A 17,728-nucleotide genomic window follows, 5' to 3' on the forward strand; every position below is an offset into this window, starting at 1 on the left:
GGATGGAAAAACTTCTGTTACACCTCAAATCTGGAACCCAGGATCTACTACTTCCCAAGTCCCAAACTTGGGTCGTGACAGCCTCCTCACCATTTGCCGGACTTGGTGAACGGTTAACGAACTTCCCGAACACCAAACTCAGATATATATATATATATATATATATTGAATGGAAATGGAATGGTTAATCTGATTAGACCAGATGGAAAACTGTAAGGCATTGGTCCAACTCATGTGAACAGTGACCTTCAACCAGACGGCTAAATTGAAAGTTGGTTCATTTGAAGAGATAAATGGCTATGATAATCCTACTGGGGATGCAACAAGTTTTAACACCACTTATCTATGGTGTAGAAGTAACTTGAGACTGATGCATATATACAAGGCAACAGGAAAAGAAAATTTTAAGCAACCACAAAGAATGGATAAATTTTACATGAAAAAATTAATTTATGTGAAAACAAAAAAAACATGGTAATAAGCCATGAACAATTAACTATAATCAGAAAGTTATAAGAGAGAATAAATTATAGATGAGATACCCTAACTTATTTCTCAAAATCCCATACTAAGCTCATTTCGTTCTATTCTAATTGTGTGATTAGAAGCCAATTTATAGGATTTTGTACGAAATTAGAAGTAGAAACTCACACTTGTACATTTTACTTGGTCGCACGTTCGGCTCGACAGAGACATCATCAAAATCTCTCAGTCAACTGAAGTAGATCTCATCAACTGAGAACATCCCAATATGCTTAGGTCGACCTATAAATTTCATGGTGGACCAAACAACACTGCACCAAATTAAAGTCACTCTATCAACAAATCTATCATGTTACAATTTCCAACAATGTGCAGATTGGGCCTCGCCATGGATGGACCCTTCCAAAATATCCTACCTGCTATTCCAAAACCCTATATAACACTCTAACCTTTAGACTAGTGGCCCACAAATAGATGGACAAGAAAAGAAATACAGCAGCAGTCCACAATCAACTGAGAAAAGGAAAAGTGATGTCTAAGATATTCCAATTTCAGAGATTTCTAGGACACGATCCATTCACGGTTCAGATCAACAGATGCCCAATTCCATATGCATGCTTCTTATTCTAGTTGCTTTTTAGTGATTTCTACCTGCAATTCTGGCCTAGATGGTGAATTATTTCAATCTGAAACACGGGAATATCGCGTGTTAGTGGGCCACAGACCCAAGACTCACCAGAGAGAATTGGTTGGATGCTATTAAGGAGGATGGTGAAAGCCAATAGGACAGCCAATCTGTTAACTGCATCGATAACCACAGTGCTTGATGTGAAGATCAGAGCCAGATTGTCATGGAAGGCCATGATCACCACCCAAAAGAAGAGTCCGATCACCGAAGATGTCACCACCGATACAACTGTAGCAAACTTTGCAGCATTCCCATTTCCAGCTCCGAGTTCATTCGAAACACGTACTCTGTAATAATCACAAACACCATATACTATTTACAAGATTTAAACCTTGATTAAGGAAGTGTTTAATAATACATTTACAGATTGTACTCATAGGAATATAAGGCCCATTTTAGATGGGTCATAAATCAAACTCTACACTGACATGATGTCCTGACTTGCCCATATTTGTAGAGAATACGCGCTATTGGTGGAAAGCTAGTGGACCATTAACAGGAAAAGAGTTTAGATTCAACAACAACCAAAATATTTATGTCCATTAATTTGAGGTCGGGATGGATTCAATCAAATTTTTTTTAAGGGACCCATCTACAGTGGGACACAAGATCTCAACGGCTTAATTCGTTGGCCATGTGTATGCAAATTATATGAACGATCACTCACTCCATAGTATATAAAATCACTCCCCTTCATGGTATGTCATCAATTATGTGAGAAGTAATCCAAGAAAATGGAAGGAATGACACGTCTTGTGTGGTCAAACTTGTATGTATTTAAGAATTTGGGTTTGATAATGGATGGTGATAGAGGCAAAACCGCTGATGGAGTCTACTAACTTTGGTTTTTCAGTAGGTGCTAGCAGACACTGTTAGACTGTTAAAATTATTGAACACTAAACTTGAAATATTCGAAAAAAAGAAAAAAAAGGAATTTGTGCTTGGGAAACCCACATCTATTATCATGATCAGATTAGCGCTGGGTCGAGGCACACACTTGTCACTATATGTGAGATAGTTTCCACCCTGCATTATTAAGAATAATTTTATTGTGTTATATTTTCATTTGGCCATATCATTGGATGCTGCATTTTCACTTGGCCATATCGTCGTATGCTGCATTTAATGCAATAGTGCTCATAATGTCAGTGATAATTTTGGCCAATCATGATGCAGGAAAGTAGGATTTTTCTGCTTGTGGCAGGCAGAGAATTTAGATTTTTGTGTTATATCCATGCCATTAATTGATTTAATTTATTTTTTTTTCAAATTATTTTAGGGCATAATCCCACAATTGAGATAGATCCAAAGCTCAAGTGAATCACACCATATAAAAGATTGGGGACTGAATGCCTACCATTGAAAACTTCTCAAGGGCTTTTAGTTTTGGATCAAGTTAGATATTTTCTTTTCCTTTCATCTATGTCAATCGTGATCTTGTGAACAAGTTGGATGTCAAATAAACACATGTGGGCCCCATCTAGGTTTCAACAATGGGCATCATCATTCCCACCCCTTCCTAAAGGGTGGTCCACCCTAGCTTTGGATCTGCCTCATTTTTAGGCTCACGCCCAGACATGAGCTAGCAAATTGAATTGATGAGGTTGATTATAAGACACCCACAGCATGTTGATGCTCACAAAGTTTTGGCAGGTAGAATGGCACCGACATCACACAGTTCATGTCTCTTTCAAGACAAATCAAATGGGCCCTAAAAGTTTTTTTTGTTTATTTTTTTGTTTATTTTTGTTTATTTTGTTTATTTATTTATTTTTTTTTAAGGAAAAAAAAAAAAAAAGAAAAAAAGAAAGAAAGAAAGAAGATTAGCATTCAAAGGAGCGTACCCAGTTGCAGCGAAGAATGCAAATGGAATCATTATCTCCCAACTATTGATGGATATGCTGTCCAAAAAGGTAACAAAAGGAATCATTCACCGAAGAAGATACAGGAAAAATGACCCACTTCACTACACGCGAATCTGACTAACCTCCGATCAACACCGAATGGTAACATGACGTAGATCGAACGGTGATGAGATTCACACGAGATCAGTTCTATGGCATAACATTCTCAAAATAAAATAAAATAAAGTACAAGACTCGAACCAGATGGATAACGCATCGACCGCGATTTCAGCATTCTTCATATTCCCAGTTAACACGATCAACACTTTATAGTACCAGTTCTCTAAACTGTGATAAATAAATATATTAAAAAAACAATGTTAGAATTTGATGTAGAGTGGGTCGCGGACACTTTCACGGCCAAGATGGACCAAAGCAGGTCATAGGCGAAAGCGATCAGGACCATCAGAACCTCAAAACAGTCATATCTGACAAACCGAAATGAGTTTTTCGACACATCATATATGATTTTGTGGCAAGAGAAGCTAATTTAGCCAACCAACCCCGCTACACTGGGTTGCCCACGCTAGTTTTTACTATAAATAGTAAGTTTTAGTTTGATCATAACTTTTAATCCTTTGAGTTGGGCATGTGGAATGGGCTTAGAAAAATTAGGAGAACAACGTGGTTAGGCCAAATTTTATAGTTATTAATTTTTGCCGAAAACCATGAAGTCTAGTAAGAATCATGACCAGAGCTGGGCATTGAGTCGAGTCGGATCGAGTTAGGGCTAACCTGACTCGATCTGGTTTTGAAATAGGCCTGGCCTGAATTCGATCTGACTTGATACTGAATTTGACATTCTTGATATATCTAAAAGTTTTTCAAAAAAAAAAAAGAAAAAGTGTCCAGCATGTCTAACCCGATCCGAATCCTAGTATGGCCTGGACTGATCTGGACCGAGTCTGATCCGATTAGAGGTACTAAGTCAGGTCGAGTTGGCACCGATTTGGATAGAGAGAGAGAGAGAGAGAGAGAGAGAGAGAGAGAGAGAGAGAGAGAGAGAGAGAGAGAGAGAGGGTGGGGGTGGTGGTTGGTGGTTGTTGGGCTTGGAAGAGGAGGAGGAGGAGGAGGATGAGGGAGGGAGGGAGGGAGGGAGGGAGAGAGTTTAGGATCGGGTCGGGGTCGGGTGCGGTCGATAAGGTTAGAGATAATTAGAAATTAGGTTTTATCTATATATCCACACACACACACACACACACACACACACACACGGAAACGAGTCGAGTCGGATTTTGGATCGAGTTGAGTCTGACTGGATCTTGACTCGATTTGAGTTTGAATTGGGCGAAGCCTACTCAATTCGGACTGGCTCACCCATTCGGTTCGAATTGAGTCGGGTTTGAACGAGTCGGATGAGTCGAGTCAGTCAAGTCAAGTCGGTCTCGTGCCTGGCTCTAATCATGATCGTATATAAATAATAAGTTTACTATTTATAATAAGTCATGTCTTTAGGGAGTTTGAGTCTTAAAACTTCATCCTAAGTTAGAATTCACTATTTAAAGAATTGTAAATTCGGTTTTTGTCATGAATTAATTTATTTTGAATTATTAGAAATTATTTTCTGTTTTATTCTCTTCTAAATTTGAGAAATCTTTGTAAATAGTTCAGAGAAGGTTCTTAGATTCGGGGTAATTATCCCTAAGTAAAACGTGGACTCATCATGTCCTTCCCTGCGTCAGAATTATTTTATACTAGGGCAGGGTGTGATGGTTGATACGCTGGCACCATTAAATTATACAAAATATACAATAAACTCAAGCAAAGAGAAAGAGAGTACCACAACATAACACCCGAAGCTGCGGAGAGTCTGAGAAACTCCCACAATCCAGAGAAGGCTTCCTTAGAGAAACCGGTCCATGTAAGAGGACACCATCCGAAAACAGTATAACCAAACTGGCCAAGCACCACCACCCACCATGAGAAATTCATGGTGCATGCAGCCCCAATGATACCGAAATCAAGCACGGACACAAAGAGCCAGCTAATGAATATGTGGACAACCAATGCCACCGCAGACACGTATGCGATAACAGCATTCTTGAGCTGGCACTGCAAGAACCTTTGAAGAGGTAATTGGAAGGCGAAGGAGAAATGAGTAGGGAGCATCCATAGAGATATGTTCCCTGCCATCTCGGCGATGTCTCGTGACTGACCCATGAACATCAAGATCTGAGCTGCATAGATATATACTGGCAAAATCAGGATCGAGATGCCAACGAGGACGATCCAAGACCGTTGCAGGTAGATCCCCAACATGTGGTGCTTCTTTGTTCCGAAAGCTTGTCCGCATAGCGTTTCTAGAGCACTTGCCATCCCTAACTGCAGTGATAGATGTTATTTGATTGTTGGAAATGTATTTAGTGAAGGAATCTGTAATTGAAGGAAAGAGAGGGAGAAGAAGATTACCATGAGCCCGAATACAAGTCCTAGGATGACGGTGCAGGCGATGGAGAAGGAAGCAAGCTCAAGATCGCCCAAGTGACCGGCAAAGGCTTGCGATATGATGTTCATGGTGTACATAGCTAGGCGGTTGAAGATGGCGGGCCCGGCGATTCTCCATAGCTTCTTTGATTCGATCAGGATCTTGCGGCTCAAACCAACTTCACCGGCTTCGACTGCTGGTTCAAGCAGCAAAGGCACTTTCTCTTCTTGGTCCTCCATCTTGACTCTTATGTTATCTTTGTTATTATTATTATTAATTTCCCGAGAGAGAGGGATAAGTCTCTTTAAAGAGCATTCAAGATTTGGCAGCCAAGCGGGGAAGCGGATTGCCTACCGACGCTGCCAATAGCTAGGCGACTATTAGACAGTATATGTGGACCCCACCATCATGTATGTGTTTCATCTGCCCCATTCATTTGTTGATTAATGTCTTAAATTTGTAAATCAAGAGGTCTGTTGACGACAAATTCGAGCAAGCTTTGATGCCATCCAGCAGGCTTCAATGCCATCGAAGTTAACTCGATGTCATCGATAGAATACGAAATTAATCAAGTTGGTTGTTGGACACTTTTGGTGTCTTGTTCGATGCCATTGAAGGGTGTTTAATGACATTGAAAGTCAAATCGATGCCATTGGTAAAATTCGAGAAATTCTTGTGTAGTTGCTAGAATGTTTTGGTTGTTAATTCAATGCCATCGAAGTGGGTTCAATGGCATCAATGGTCTATCGATACCATCAAAGGTGCCATCGAACTATCGGGCAGATTTATGCAGAGTTGCATATCTACGAGATTTGTTTTCAATTTTGATTGTAATTCTCCTATAGGCCATAAATAGGGGTGTAATTGAGATTATGGTGCATCTCAAGGCTTTTTAATTCGTTCCTAGGATTTTTAAAGGCTTATAAGGGGAGCTTCCAGGCTTGTTCAAATCGGGTATTCTCTCTACCTCTTGTAATTTTCGCTTTCATAGTGATTACTATCACTTTGTGCCTTGGTTTTTACCAAGGGTTTTTCCATGTTAAATTTAAAGTATTTGTGATTGGATTTGATTATTCGATTAGAATACTTTGCTTGATTCATCTTCATGTGCTTCCACAAGTCTCAAACACCATCTATTTTTTCAGATCATTTTCGAACTCAAAAATGCAGCAAATCCAAATCCCAAGCAGACTACACACGAAAACAGTGGTGATGAACACCACCATTAAAAACTTCCTAAAGCCCACTATAATATCTATTTACCATCTAACCTTTTGGGCATATCGTAATGTCTATTTTTCATTTACCCTCTTGATTACGTCACACGGACATAGATGAAGAGAAAACACAAATATAAGCTTCATCCAAAACTTTGTTGTCCTAAGAAGTTTCTAATGGTGAGCTGTTAATTAAAACTGTTTCATATGGTGTGGTCCACATGAGATTTGAATCAATCTCATTTTTCTCCACATTCCCTTAAACAGTCAGGAAAAAGCAAATTGGATGAATGGAGTACATAAAACAGAGATCATGCGTGGCCCACAGCACCGACCGTGTCAGTAGGCAATCCGCGTCCGCCAAACAGGCCACCATCAGCCAATGGTAAGTGCTTTTGTCAGCTATTTTGGCTTTGGATGCTGATTTCGCCCATTGGCATCGGGTGAGGAATGGAGTGCCCCGTTCCAAAATTCCTTTTGGACTAATGCCCTGAATTTATCTGGTAGAACGCATGGACTGCCAGGATATAGAATACATACATCAAGGTGGTCCCCACGGCAAGGGCCGCACCGAATCCGCTCTCTTCATTCGCATCAAACATCTAAAGAATCATTCCCGCCAAAAATAGGACAGGGATATATCAGAGGCGTAGGTTTAAAAAAATTCTACGACTATGACACTTTTGTCCAATGTAAATTGTAGGATTCCTTTTGCATGTTTTGCAGCATATCCTTCCATGGTGAACTCTCACTTCATGCAACCCACCTATCATGCATCCAAACCATGCATGCGATCCATCACCTAATCCTCACCATGCATCTCGAATACGTCCGACCACCGCCCGTCTCCAGCTGGGAACGGGCAGGAGCTCTGAGTGGCTACCGTGATGTATGAGTTCTATCCACACCGTCCATCCATCTATCCGTATCATTTTAGGATATAGAGCCTAAACTGAGGCGTATCAAAAACACAGGTGGACCACATAACGGGGATTAACCTCTTACCGTTGAAAACTTCTTACGGGCCACGAGAGTTTTGGATCGAGCTGATATTTGTGATTTCCCTTCGTTCAAGTCTATGTAACTTTATGAATAGGTTGGATGGTAAATAAATTTCGCCGTAGGGCTTAGGAAAGTTTCAAGGGTGAGCATCATCGCCACCACTGCTGTAGTGCGGTCCTCTTGAGCCTTGATTTTCTTATTTTTTGGTTCCATTCCATAAAATGATATGGAAAAGTAGATGGACGGTGTGGATAAAACCCATACATCACGGTGGCCACTTAGAGCTCCTGCCCGTTCCCAGCCGGAGACATGCGGGGTAGGACGCAATCAGCCTCCCTAAAAAATCCATCCCTGCCAAAAATTTGAGAGTGACATGTTACAAGTGGAATTTTCAATGGTAGGCTTCACCCAAGGTTAGCTTCAATTGGCTACAAATGAGGTTAAATTTTGGAATGCATAGCTAACACGGACAGAAAACAAAGATGCGGGATCTCAATTGGGGGTAGATTGGGTACTACCCTCATCGGGACCTAGCTAGTGAGGCCCACCCTCATTGGCTCAGCCTTCGAGCTTGGCTAGGCAGCTTGGCCTGGCTCAGTAAGCAGCAGCTTAGGTTTTGAAATTTGTAGTTTTTTTAAAATAATTCAAAATTTCAAGAATTTGCCGTCAAAATGATTTTTGGAAATTTCAAATAAAAAAAGTGTAGTGTGTAATTTTAGTCTCACATCGAAAATGATAAAAAGTGTTTTAGGGTTTATATGTGGATATGTGTGTAGTATTTTTACTTGAATGTTTTAGAGATTTTGATGCTCGAGTTGCGTATGCACTGAAACACATGCGTGCGCTCGCGCTTAGGTATGAGCGTAGTGTGGTTGTAGTGGCGCACTTTGCATGCTTCACACGTGCGTGGTGTGAGTGGTTTGGTAGGAGCCTAGGTGCGATGAGTCTGAAATGAGTTAAGGTTTTATAGGCGACTAAGAACGATCGGATCATAAATCGGAAACGGTTAGCCATTTCTGAAAATGACTATCGGCCTTGAAAGCCACAACGGTCTAAAAACGGACGAACCATGATGATCCAACGGTCAAATCTTTCGATCCGACGACCAGAAACAGATGAAATTAATGATCAAGGGTCAGAAACGTTTTTCAAACGTTTTGAACCATTGATGGCTACCTAGCAACGGTCCACTCCGTGGTGTCTATATAAGCTAGACCATTCCGGTCCAAATTCATCATCTAAAACAACGATCTCTCCCATTCCATTAGATTCTTCAGATCTCCTTCATAGAATATTATGAACATACCCACTGTTTGATTCTGCCAAGATAGATCTGCTGTGTTAAATCATTCCTAAGTGGACTCATCGTGATTGCTACATGCAAGATAGAGACAGGCTTGTCTTATCATGGAAGCAATTCACTTGTAATCCATCAATAATTGATAAGGGGGCGAATCACGATTTAAGGACAGCGTATCATTTTACGTGATTCAACCTAGTGAAACGAAATTGAAATTTATTTTATTTTAATCTTCTTTTCGGTATATCCAACACATTTTATCTAACATCAAGCAGCAACTCAGGCTAGCTACAGACCTTTTGAGCTGAGTTTGAGTTCAAGCCTACGAGCTGAGTTCGAGTTTAAGTTTTATGATTTTTAATATATATATAAAGTAAACCCGATACGAGTCGAATCGATTCAAACCAAGTCAAGTTACTAGAGCCGAGTCAAGTCGAGTTTGGTTTAGCTTGGACTTAGCAAGAGATTTTTTCAAGCTAAAAAATCTACTCAACTCAGCTCGAACCCAATTTCAAACTGAGTCGAGTGGAGGGAATTAACTGAGCCAACTCTGTTCATGTACAACCCTATGCACGATTATAGTAGTGCCAATGTATCTACTATACGGATCACTAGATGATGTGGTCTTGGTGATGGACCAACCAACAATCACATAATCCTACCAGCTAGTAACACACGGGCTCGTGAGAACCTAATACTCCATTCTTTCTATTATACAAATGCAGAAAGGTGAACGGATGGGACTACTCGAACCCTTGACCGGGTGTTGAAACTTATGATAGTCTGCAAGAGTAGGGAGCCCAATGACAGTCTACTCGAGCATGCATTGATGACCCTTACAGTGTAAATGTCTTACCGACTCGGATTAGCTACTGACAGGTTGAGTGGCCAGATTGGCTACTGAAGTGACGTCACCAAGTTATGTGGGTCCCATCATAATGTATGTGTTGTATCCACACCATCCATCCATTTGGAGAGAACATTTTATGGCATGAACCAAAGAATTAGTCAGATTCAAAGCTCCAATGAACCCCACCACAGAAAACAGTGGAGAAAGTGACGCCTACCATTAAAGAATTCTAAGGTCACAAAAGTTTTCGATCAAGCTGATATTTGTGTTTTCCCTTTTCTTGATGTATTTTTTAACTTTTGAACGGGTTGGTTGGCAAATAAACATCACGATGGACCTTAAGAACTTTTCAACCGTGGATGTCACTCTCTCCACTGTTTTCTGTAGTGGGGTCCACTACAGATTTGTATCTTATTCATTCTTTGATTCATGCCCTAAAATAATCTTTTCAAATGGATGGATGGTGTGGATACGACACATACATCATGGCGGGACCCACAGAACTTGGTGACGTCACTTCAGTAGCAGTCTCGCTACTCAACCTGTCAGTAGCTAATCTGCGTCCATGTCTTACTACATAACCAGTTCGTGTAACCTTCTCGCAATGCATCACATGCACACCATGATCGATGTACTAATATTGCCTTATGAAGAATATTGCCCTCCGATGAGTGGATGGGCCTGATTTTTTGGCCCGAGTCATATAATTCATGAGTTCCTGTGCATCGAGGATTATGTGCCACATGATTATAGTACAGTATAACTCTTTAAAAGTTTGTTTTTGAGCTTCGCAAAGCCCAAACGTGTGTAATAAAGTTCTTGTACATGCCACCATGGGACAGCATGGCCCAAAATAACACCACTATATTGATGCCCTAGCTCAAGAATTATGCTGATCCACCTGCCAGGTGGGCTACAGTTTGCATAACAAATGTACGGTTCCCATCTACATGTTTCCAGTATTGAAGCCCACACGTTGATAGAACCCAAATTTCTTTTTGGAAACATGTACAAGTTCGGACTAACCTGATGGATGGATTGAATCTTTACACGTGTGTGTAGCTGAGCTTTAGTGCACACACGTTTGTACTAGTAAAGCGTTCTTCCAGTAAAACTAGCAATTCTGAGTAAATTTTGGATAAAAATGCCAAACATCATAGTGTATGTCATGCTATTTTGGTTTATTAGAAAAACAAATATTGATCAATCAAATGTTGTACATTAAAGATTTAGCAACTCTGCAAATGGAAAAGAAAAACTTGTTACTTTGACCACTCCTGACACTCTGCAAATTCTATTGCCATTGTTTTCAGAGTCTTGTCAGCTGGTTGGAGCAATTTATTGGTTTCCTGAAATCCAATGACAGAGAGTTATCTAATTGAAAACAAAATCTTGTTTATCTTTATTTTTGTTCATGCTTGGTAACAAAGAAGTAGAACTAGTGAATTATCATCATCAACTTAATTTCATCCCAGCTAAAAACATTTTATGATGTTTCCCTCAATTTTTATGCCGGTTTTGATAGATTAATTACTTGTACACATCAGGTCATTGGAGTTTTGGTGCAAATTTTGCTTGGAATGAATACATCTTTAATTATATATTGGCAACATACAGGAAAATTTAGGTAGTACATCTTTAATTTTGGCATTTCTTCATGGTTACTCTGTATTGAAAATTGCATGCATGTTTAGGAGTGCAAAGTCCAGTTCTCTTTTTCTTAATCTGTAAAATACAAAAATTTTCAATACTAACTAAGAAACATGGTTCAAGGTTTCAATTCTTAATGGATTAATCATGGGAGGAGGGGCTGGACTTTTCATACATGGGAAGTTCCGAGTTGCTACAGAGAATTCGGTACTTACTCTCCATTTTATAGAACTTGAAATAGTTATAGAATTTTACACCTTTCAAAGTAGATATTTTTTTTTTCCTTTTTTGGTAAACGGACCAATGATTTGATTGTAAAAGTGTTTTCATTTCTCAGAATTTTTAAATTAGCAGGCAGTTCCGAAAACTAGTAACTTTTAATATTATCGTATTTCTCAGAAGAAGAAGAAGAATAAGAAATGAAGCTTGTTGGTTTCCGTATAGCAGAGTAAATTCAATCAGTAAAATGCTTACCGGCATTAATGGGAAATTCTAGTAATTTCACAAGGTTGAGATGTACAGGATCCTGTTGATGACGTTGCTGTTGTTTGTTCTCTTTAGCTTTATGTTGTCTTGTCTGCTAAGTAATTAATGCTGTATCCCGAAAGGAACACCCCATTCATTATCTTTTCCAATGGCAGGACCAAATAAATCAATGATCTAGACAATTGAACCACGGGCACCACTTCGTACAAACTGAAAAACTCTGCATATTGTGTGAAACTCTGCATATTGTGTAAGGGTCTGTTTGTACAAAAACGAAAAAGAGATAAAAAGAACAGTGTTTTTACCTAAAAATTCCATGCAACATATGATATTCCCATGCTTTGACTCACCATATTTATCAAAGGAAATTATGCTCCATGCAACATATGATATTCCCGTGTTTTGACTCACCATATTTATCAAAGGAAATTATGCTCTGTGACATCCTAAGCTTTATTGGTCCTAACCTTCATTTCGAAAATTTCAATACAATGACTAATTGCATGAATTAAATTTAGGCATAAACATAAAAACCAGCCTTATCTTTGATTTAGGTGGACCATACGATTAGAATCATTGTACACACCGATACCCACATTCTAAACTGTTTCCTCACATGTGACCTACCTGAATTCTTGAGCGCTATGCTTAAATGTTTTTTTTTTTTTTGTGGAATCCAATGGTTAGAGTGGATTTCTTATCATATTCACAGAGAGTCATTGGACATTTTTCTCAATTGTTTCATCTATTGTGTTCCACTGTAATCACATGCCAGCATGATTTTTTGGCGAACTATCTAATGTAGGATTACACAACTAATGGTCAAAGTAGACTTCACATGCATCATGGTGGATTAGAGTCCTTACAGTTACTGTTTGAAGAGATTTACCCAGCAGATTGCATGGTGTGACATCGGTGGTCTGTTGATGTCACCAAGTTTTGTGGGCATGACCATGACGTATGTGTTATATCCACAGAGTCCACCCATTTTGCGAGGTCATGTTAAGGCATGGGTCAAACAATGACACATATCCAAAGTGCAAGTGGGCTAGAAAGCAATGGGGACAATTACGTGCACCATTAGGCTGGATATGCAAAGGGGAATCTTACTCTGCCCCTACCTCGTGGAGTGATCGCTTATCCCTAAGGGCTTTGGGGATGGCCATATCCTCCACCTCTTCCAGGGGATTTCAGGTTGTGAAGTGGCTTAAACCAAGAGAAGGTTGGGTAAAGCTAAATGTTGATGGGTCAGCTAGAAGTAACCACATCCTTGCCTTTTCGAATGGATATGGGGTGGGTTCTAACAACATCGCTGAGGTGCGTGCAGTGTTATATGGTCTGCTCCTCTGTTTCAGCTACGGGTTGTGTTTGGTGGAGGTTGAATCGGATTCTAAGCTTGTGATTGACTCTCTCATGGGCAGGTCTAAGCCATCGTGAACATGGGCTTACTGGATGGCTTGAAAAACCAGCGTTATGAAGTCGGGTAACATCCGTTTCACTCACATTGCTCAGGAAGCTAACTGTCCAGGGGATGGTCTGCCCGTGAAGGCAGCGCTGCCTAAGGGAGTAAACTATATAGGGAGACCGCTGATCTCTCTCCCCCTATTCGGGGAATGATTTTGCTAGATAGGGTAGGGCTGGGTGCAATCAGGGAATTTAAATCTTTATAGGTTGTATGATAGGCATTCCCGTGGGCCTTTTTCGCTCTGTGGGAAACCGAATGTCCAGATTTTGTACATCTTTTCTCGTGGGCATTGTTGTCCATTGCATCAATGGTGCTGATTGAGGTAATCAAGAAGGTTAATGACAAAGACATGAAAAGGGTGGTCAGTAGCAGTGAAAATGGTGCCATTGGTGTGAAGATGATGTGTAAGATAATGAAAGAAGAACCTTTTGGGTTTTGTTTGTTCAGTGTGTGGTTATGATGGGCAGGTGGGTCTTGTTTAAATAGGGGCCTGAAATGGAGGGTTATAAGAGTAGAGGTTTTAGTTGCTTTGGAGCTACGATTAGAAGGCTGTTTTTGTAAGAGTTGAGTGAAGAAAATGGATCTGGGTTCTATATATATTCCTAGGCCTCACTGTGATGTTTATTTGCTATCTAACCTATTCTAAGGTCACACAGACTAGGATGAAGAGAAAACACAAATATCAATTTGATCCAAAACTTCTATGACCCCAAGAAGTTTTCAATGGTAGAAATTCAACCGCCGCTGCTTTCTATGGTGTGGCCCACTTGAGCTCTAGACCTGTCTCATTTTTTGGCCAATTCCCTAAGATAATCTTACAAAATAGATGGAGGTGTGGATATGACACATACATCGTGGTAGGACCAAAAAACTTGGTGACGTCAACACACTAGCGAGGTCCGTGCCACCACGCAATCCGTTTCTGAGATTTAACTTTCGTACCTACGTCATTCCCGCGACTGCTGAAGAGGAAGCGGATTGGCTGGTGTACCTTGCACGAGCTATATAGTTGGTGTATTGACGTCAGCAAGTTCTGTGGGTCCCATTATGAGGTGTGTGTTATATCCAAACCGTCCATCCATTTGATAAGATTGTCGTAAGGCTTGAGGCGAAAAATAAGATAGATATAAGGATCACGTGGACCACACTGAACAAAGCAGTGGTGGATTGAACGTCTACCATTGAAACCCTTTTTGGGGTCACGGAAGTTTTGGATCAATATGATATTTGTTTTTCCTCTTAATCGAGGTCTTTGTGATATTATGAACAGATTGGATGGTAAATAAATCTTGTGGTGGACCCTATGAATGTTTTAACGGTGAAAATTATTATCCCAGCTGCTATATATATATATATATATATATATCTATATATATATATATAGATATATAGATATATATATATATATGGTGTGCTCCATTTGAGCTTTAGATATGATTCGCTTTTTTTTGGTTCATGCTCTAAACTGAACTCAAAATTAGATAAACGATTGTGGATATAATAAATACATCTTGGGGCCACGTAATTTTGATCTCATTTAAAGCGGTCATACAACTCGAAGCTCGAGGACCGTCAAGGCTCCTCTTCACACGACACGTACCCACATCAGCTATATAGCTGCTGCAGGTACACCAGCCAATCCACTTCCTGTTGGAGATGTATAGGTTAGTATATTAGCAAAGAAAAGAAAATAAATATGGAGTCACACCAAACCCACCCTAATGTGCATGTGAAATTCACTCCGAGCATTAGTTGTGTGATCCAAGACCTGCGTAATCTAAAATTAGGCCCACGGCTAAAACATCAGGCGGACATGTAATTTAGATCAACCACACCAAAAAAAAAAAAAAAACCAAACAGTCGAGAGATATCTAATGTTGAATTTTTACGGTCCTATCCAATAAACCCCTTTGCTGGCATGGGTCCATTTGAATGAGAGCAGATTCAGCCAGTGTTTTACTGTGTTCGGTCAAGCTATGACCGTAGACCCACCTTGATATGCATATCAGCTTTGTCCATATATCTTGCCAGCTCATTTAGGGCATGAGTCAAAAAATGAAGTATATCCAAATCTCATGGGTACCAAACAATGGGAAACATTGGTGATTGAATGCCCATCATGAAAAACTTCCAAGGGTGCACCGTAATGTTTGTTTGTCATCCAACATTTTGATAAGGTTGCATAGACTTGGATGATGGGAAAACATAAATATTTGCTTAATCCAAAACTTTTTGTGCCCCATAATTAGAAGCTTCTAATAGTTGATCACCACTGCTTCATATTGTGTGGTATGCCTGATATTTGAATCTACATTTTTGAGAGAGCAGGGGAGAGAAGACCTATGAAGATGGTGGAGAAGACAGCCAAAGGGAGAAAGGAGGAGGTAGTGACAAGAGAATACACTATCAATCTCTACGGGCGTCTTCATGGATGCACCTTCAAAAAAATGGCTCCCAAAGTCATAAAAGTGATGAGGAAATTTCACTACAAGAAAACTACCCTTTATTGGTGGTTAAAACCGCCGTTAAAGGCATAGAAAACTGCCGGCTGTCAGGCAATTGCTGGCGGAACATATAAGAGAGAGATGAAGAATGGCTCAGATAGAAATGGGTATGTCATATATCATCATTAAAAATATCATAGTAGTGCATGACTTTCATTTCCTCATCATAGGCATCCTTCACCTGCATTTCCTTTAACTAAAAAAATCTGCACGCAGTACTGAAAATGAGAGAGATGACGAAAACCCTAACCTTCTTAGGAATGGGAGGGAGGGGGAGAGGGAGAGGTAGGGAGGGAGGGAGAGCGAGAGCAAGCGGAGAGGGAGAGGGAGCGGCGAGAGAGAGAGAGAGAGAGAGAGAGAGAGAGTGGGGGGCTACAATTTATTTTATTTTATTTTATTTATAGGGCCCCTAAGCCCACGGCCGGTAAATTTGGCCGCCGGCAAAGGGTAGCCCCAACCGACAGCTATGCTCACTTTTCTTGAAGCGTTTGCACAGAAGGCGATGAGGACAACAGATGTTAGGGTCGACGTGAAGCTAAACAAGCACACATGGAGCAGGGGTATCCGGGGTGGGTCTAGACGTGTCCGTGTGCACATCGCCCACAAGAGGAATGAAGAGGAAGATGCCAAGGAAGAGCTTTATTCGTTGGTCACCGTAGCAGAGGTCCCACCTGAAGGGCTTAAGGGATTGGGAACAAAGGTCATCGAAGAAGGAGATTAGACTCAGTAAACTTCAGTTTTTAAGAGGTTAAACTCAGTAAACTTTAGTTTTAAGAGGAACTTTTTTGAGATTTATGTTTTGATTTTTTATTTTTATTTTATTTTATTTTTTTATTTTTTATCAGTGCATTTTAGATGTATTCCGCATTTTGGATTTTGAGATTGTCCTTTGAAAGTTACATTCGGTCAGAATTTTTAGCTTTACGCATTGCATTGAAATGTTTAATTAAATGGCACTTAAGCTTTTAATCTTTAATGAAGAGTTGGGGAGAAAAAAAAACAAAAAAAAACAAAAAAAAAGAATCTACATTTTTGAGCCATTGCTAAAACCAAATGAATGACATGGATATAAAACACATACATCAAGGGGGCTTATAGGTAAAATGCTAACATGCTGAAGGTGAACATGCCAACATGAGTTGGCGAAATTGAAGGATGGAGTGGATTTCTCAAGAACATCGTGGTGGGACCAATAGGTAAAACGTTAACATGCACTTTAGAGAGACTGCTGGAATGGGTTTCCACCCTCTAGCAAACCCAACTCCAAACATGAAGTGGACCATAACACATGAAAAGTTTTATGTGTAATTTTAATGGGGTGGATCGCCTTGAGTGTTGAATCAACTCATTTTTAGGAACAAGGCAAAACAATGTGTGGGGCATCCGATGGATGGTGAGGATTTATGAAGGACATTGTGGTGGGACCCACATAGAGAGAGACAGAGAGCGAAGCTTGGAGAATATTATGAAGAGAATGATTTTAGGTATTTGCAGCCGGTCTCCACGATAGATGATGGATGGGTAAAATGTATTTGTATTCTCAGCTATAAAGTAAGAAGCATGATTTGAAATATATAAAGTTTAAAAGAATTTTATTGTAAATTTAATATCTAAGAAGAATTTTCCTGACAAAATCAAGAAAACAACAGCATGAAAATATGTTTTTAGCCAATTTTACGGAAAAAAAAAAAAAAACATTTGTGAAATTCAGGACTAACGACCTTTTTCAAAAAACTAGCTGGTTAACTGATATA

At 39.9% G+C, this 17,728-nt stretch overlaps 2 protein-coding genes and 1 non-coding gene across 5 annotated transcripts in view; 1 reads left to right on the forward strand and 2 right to left on the reverse strand.

Annotated features, from left to right (window-relative positions):
• Positions 1 to 5,867, reverse strand: part of LOC131224720 (protein DETOXIFICATION 27-like) — a 54,250-nt gene extending 48,383 nt beyond the window's left edge. The window contains exons 1-5 of one of the 2 annotated variants that reach the window (XM_058220034.1): positions 5,485 to 5,867; positions 4,856 to 5,397; positions 3,277 to 3,363; positions 3,016 to 3,072; positions 1,220 to 1,458 (exon numbers count right to left, since the gene is read on the reverse strand). In XM_058220034.1, coding sequence (XP_058076017.1) covers positions 1,220 to 1,458; positions 3,016 to 3,072; positions 3,277 to 3,363; positions 4,856 to 5,397; positions 5,485 to 5,739 — 1,180 coding nt within the window. In that variant the 5' untranslated portion in view covers positions 5,740 to 5,867. The remainder of the gene's footprint in view (positions 1 to 1,219; positions 1,459 to 3,015; positions 3,073 to 3,276; positions 3,364 to 4,855; positions 5,398 to 5,484) is intronic. The other variant, XM_058220033.1, reaches the window with a different exon arrangement.
• A 9,951-nt stretch (positions 5,868 to 15,818) lies between these two features.
• On the forward strand, positions 15,819 to 16,695 carry LOC131225813 (large ribosomal subunit protein eL31-like). 2 transcript variants are annotated; one of them, XM_058221404.1, is made up of 3 exons: positions 15,819 to 15,949; positions 16,461 to 16,503; positions 16,606 to 16,695. In XM_058221404.1, exons 1-3 carry the CDS (start codon positions 15,819 to 15,821, stop codon positions 16,693 to 16,695), a joined length of 264 nt encoding a protein of 87 aa, XP_058077387.1. The 2 variants fall into 2 exon arrangements, with proteins under 2 accessions (XP_058077387.1, XP_058077386.1); XM_058221403.1 differs by having other exon boundaries at positions 16,461 to 16,695.
• On the reverse strand, positions 16,064 to 16,147 carry LOC131226532 (small nucleolar RNA Z221/R21b). The gene has a single exon (XR_009161907.1). It is a non-coding gene; the product is annotated as a small nucleolar RNA Z221/R21b (small nucleolar RNA).
• Positions 16,696 to 17,728: the final 1,033 nt, after the last annotated feature.

The sequence above is a fragment of the Magnolia sinica genome, chromosome 14, assembly GCF_029962835.1.
Source record: "Magnolia sinica isolate HGM2019 chromosome 14, MsV1, whole genome shotgun sequence".
NCBI lineage: Eukaryota > Viridiplantae > Streptophyta > Magnoliopsida > Magnoliales > Magnoliaceae > Magnolia > Magnolia sinica.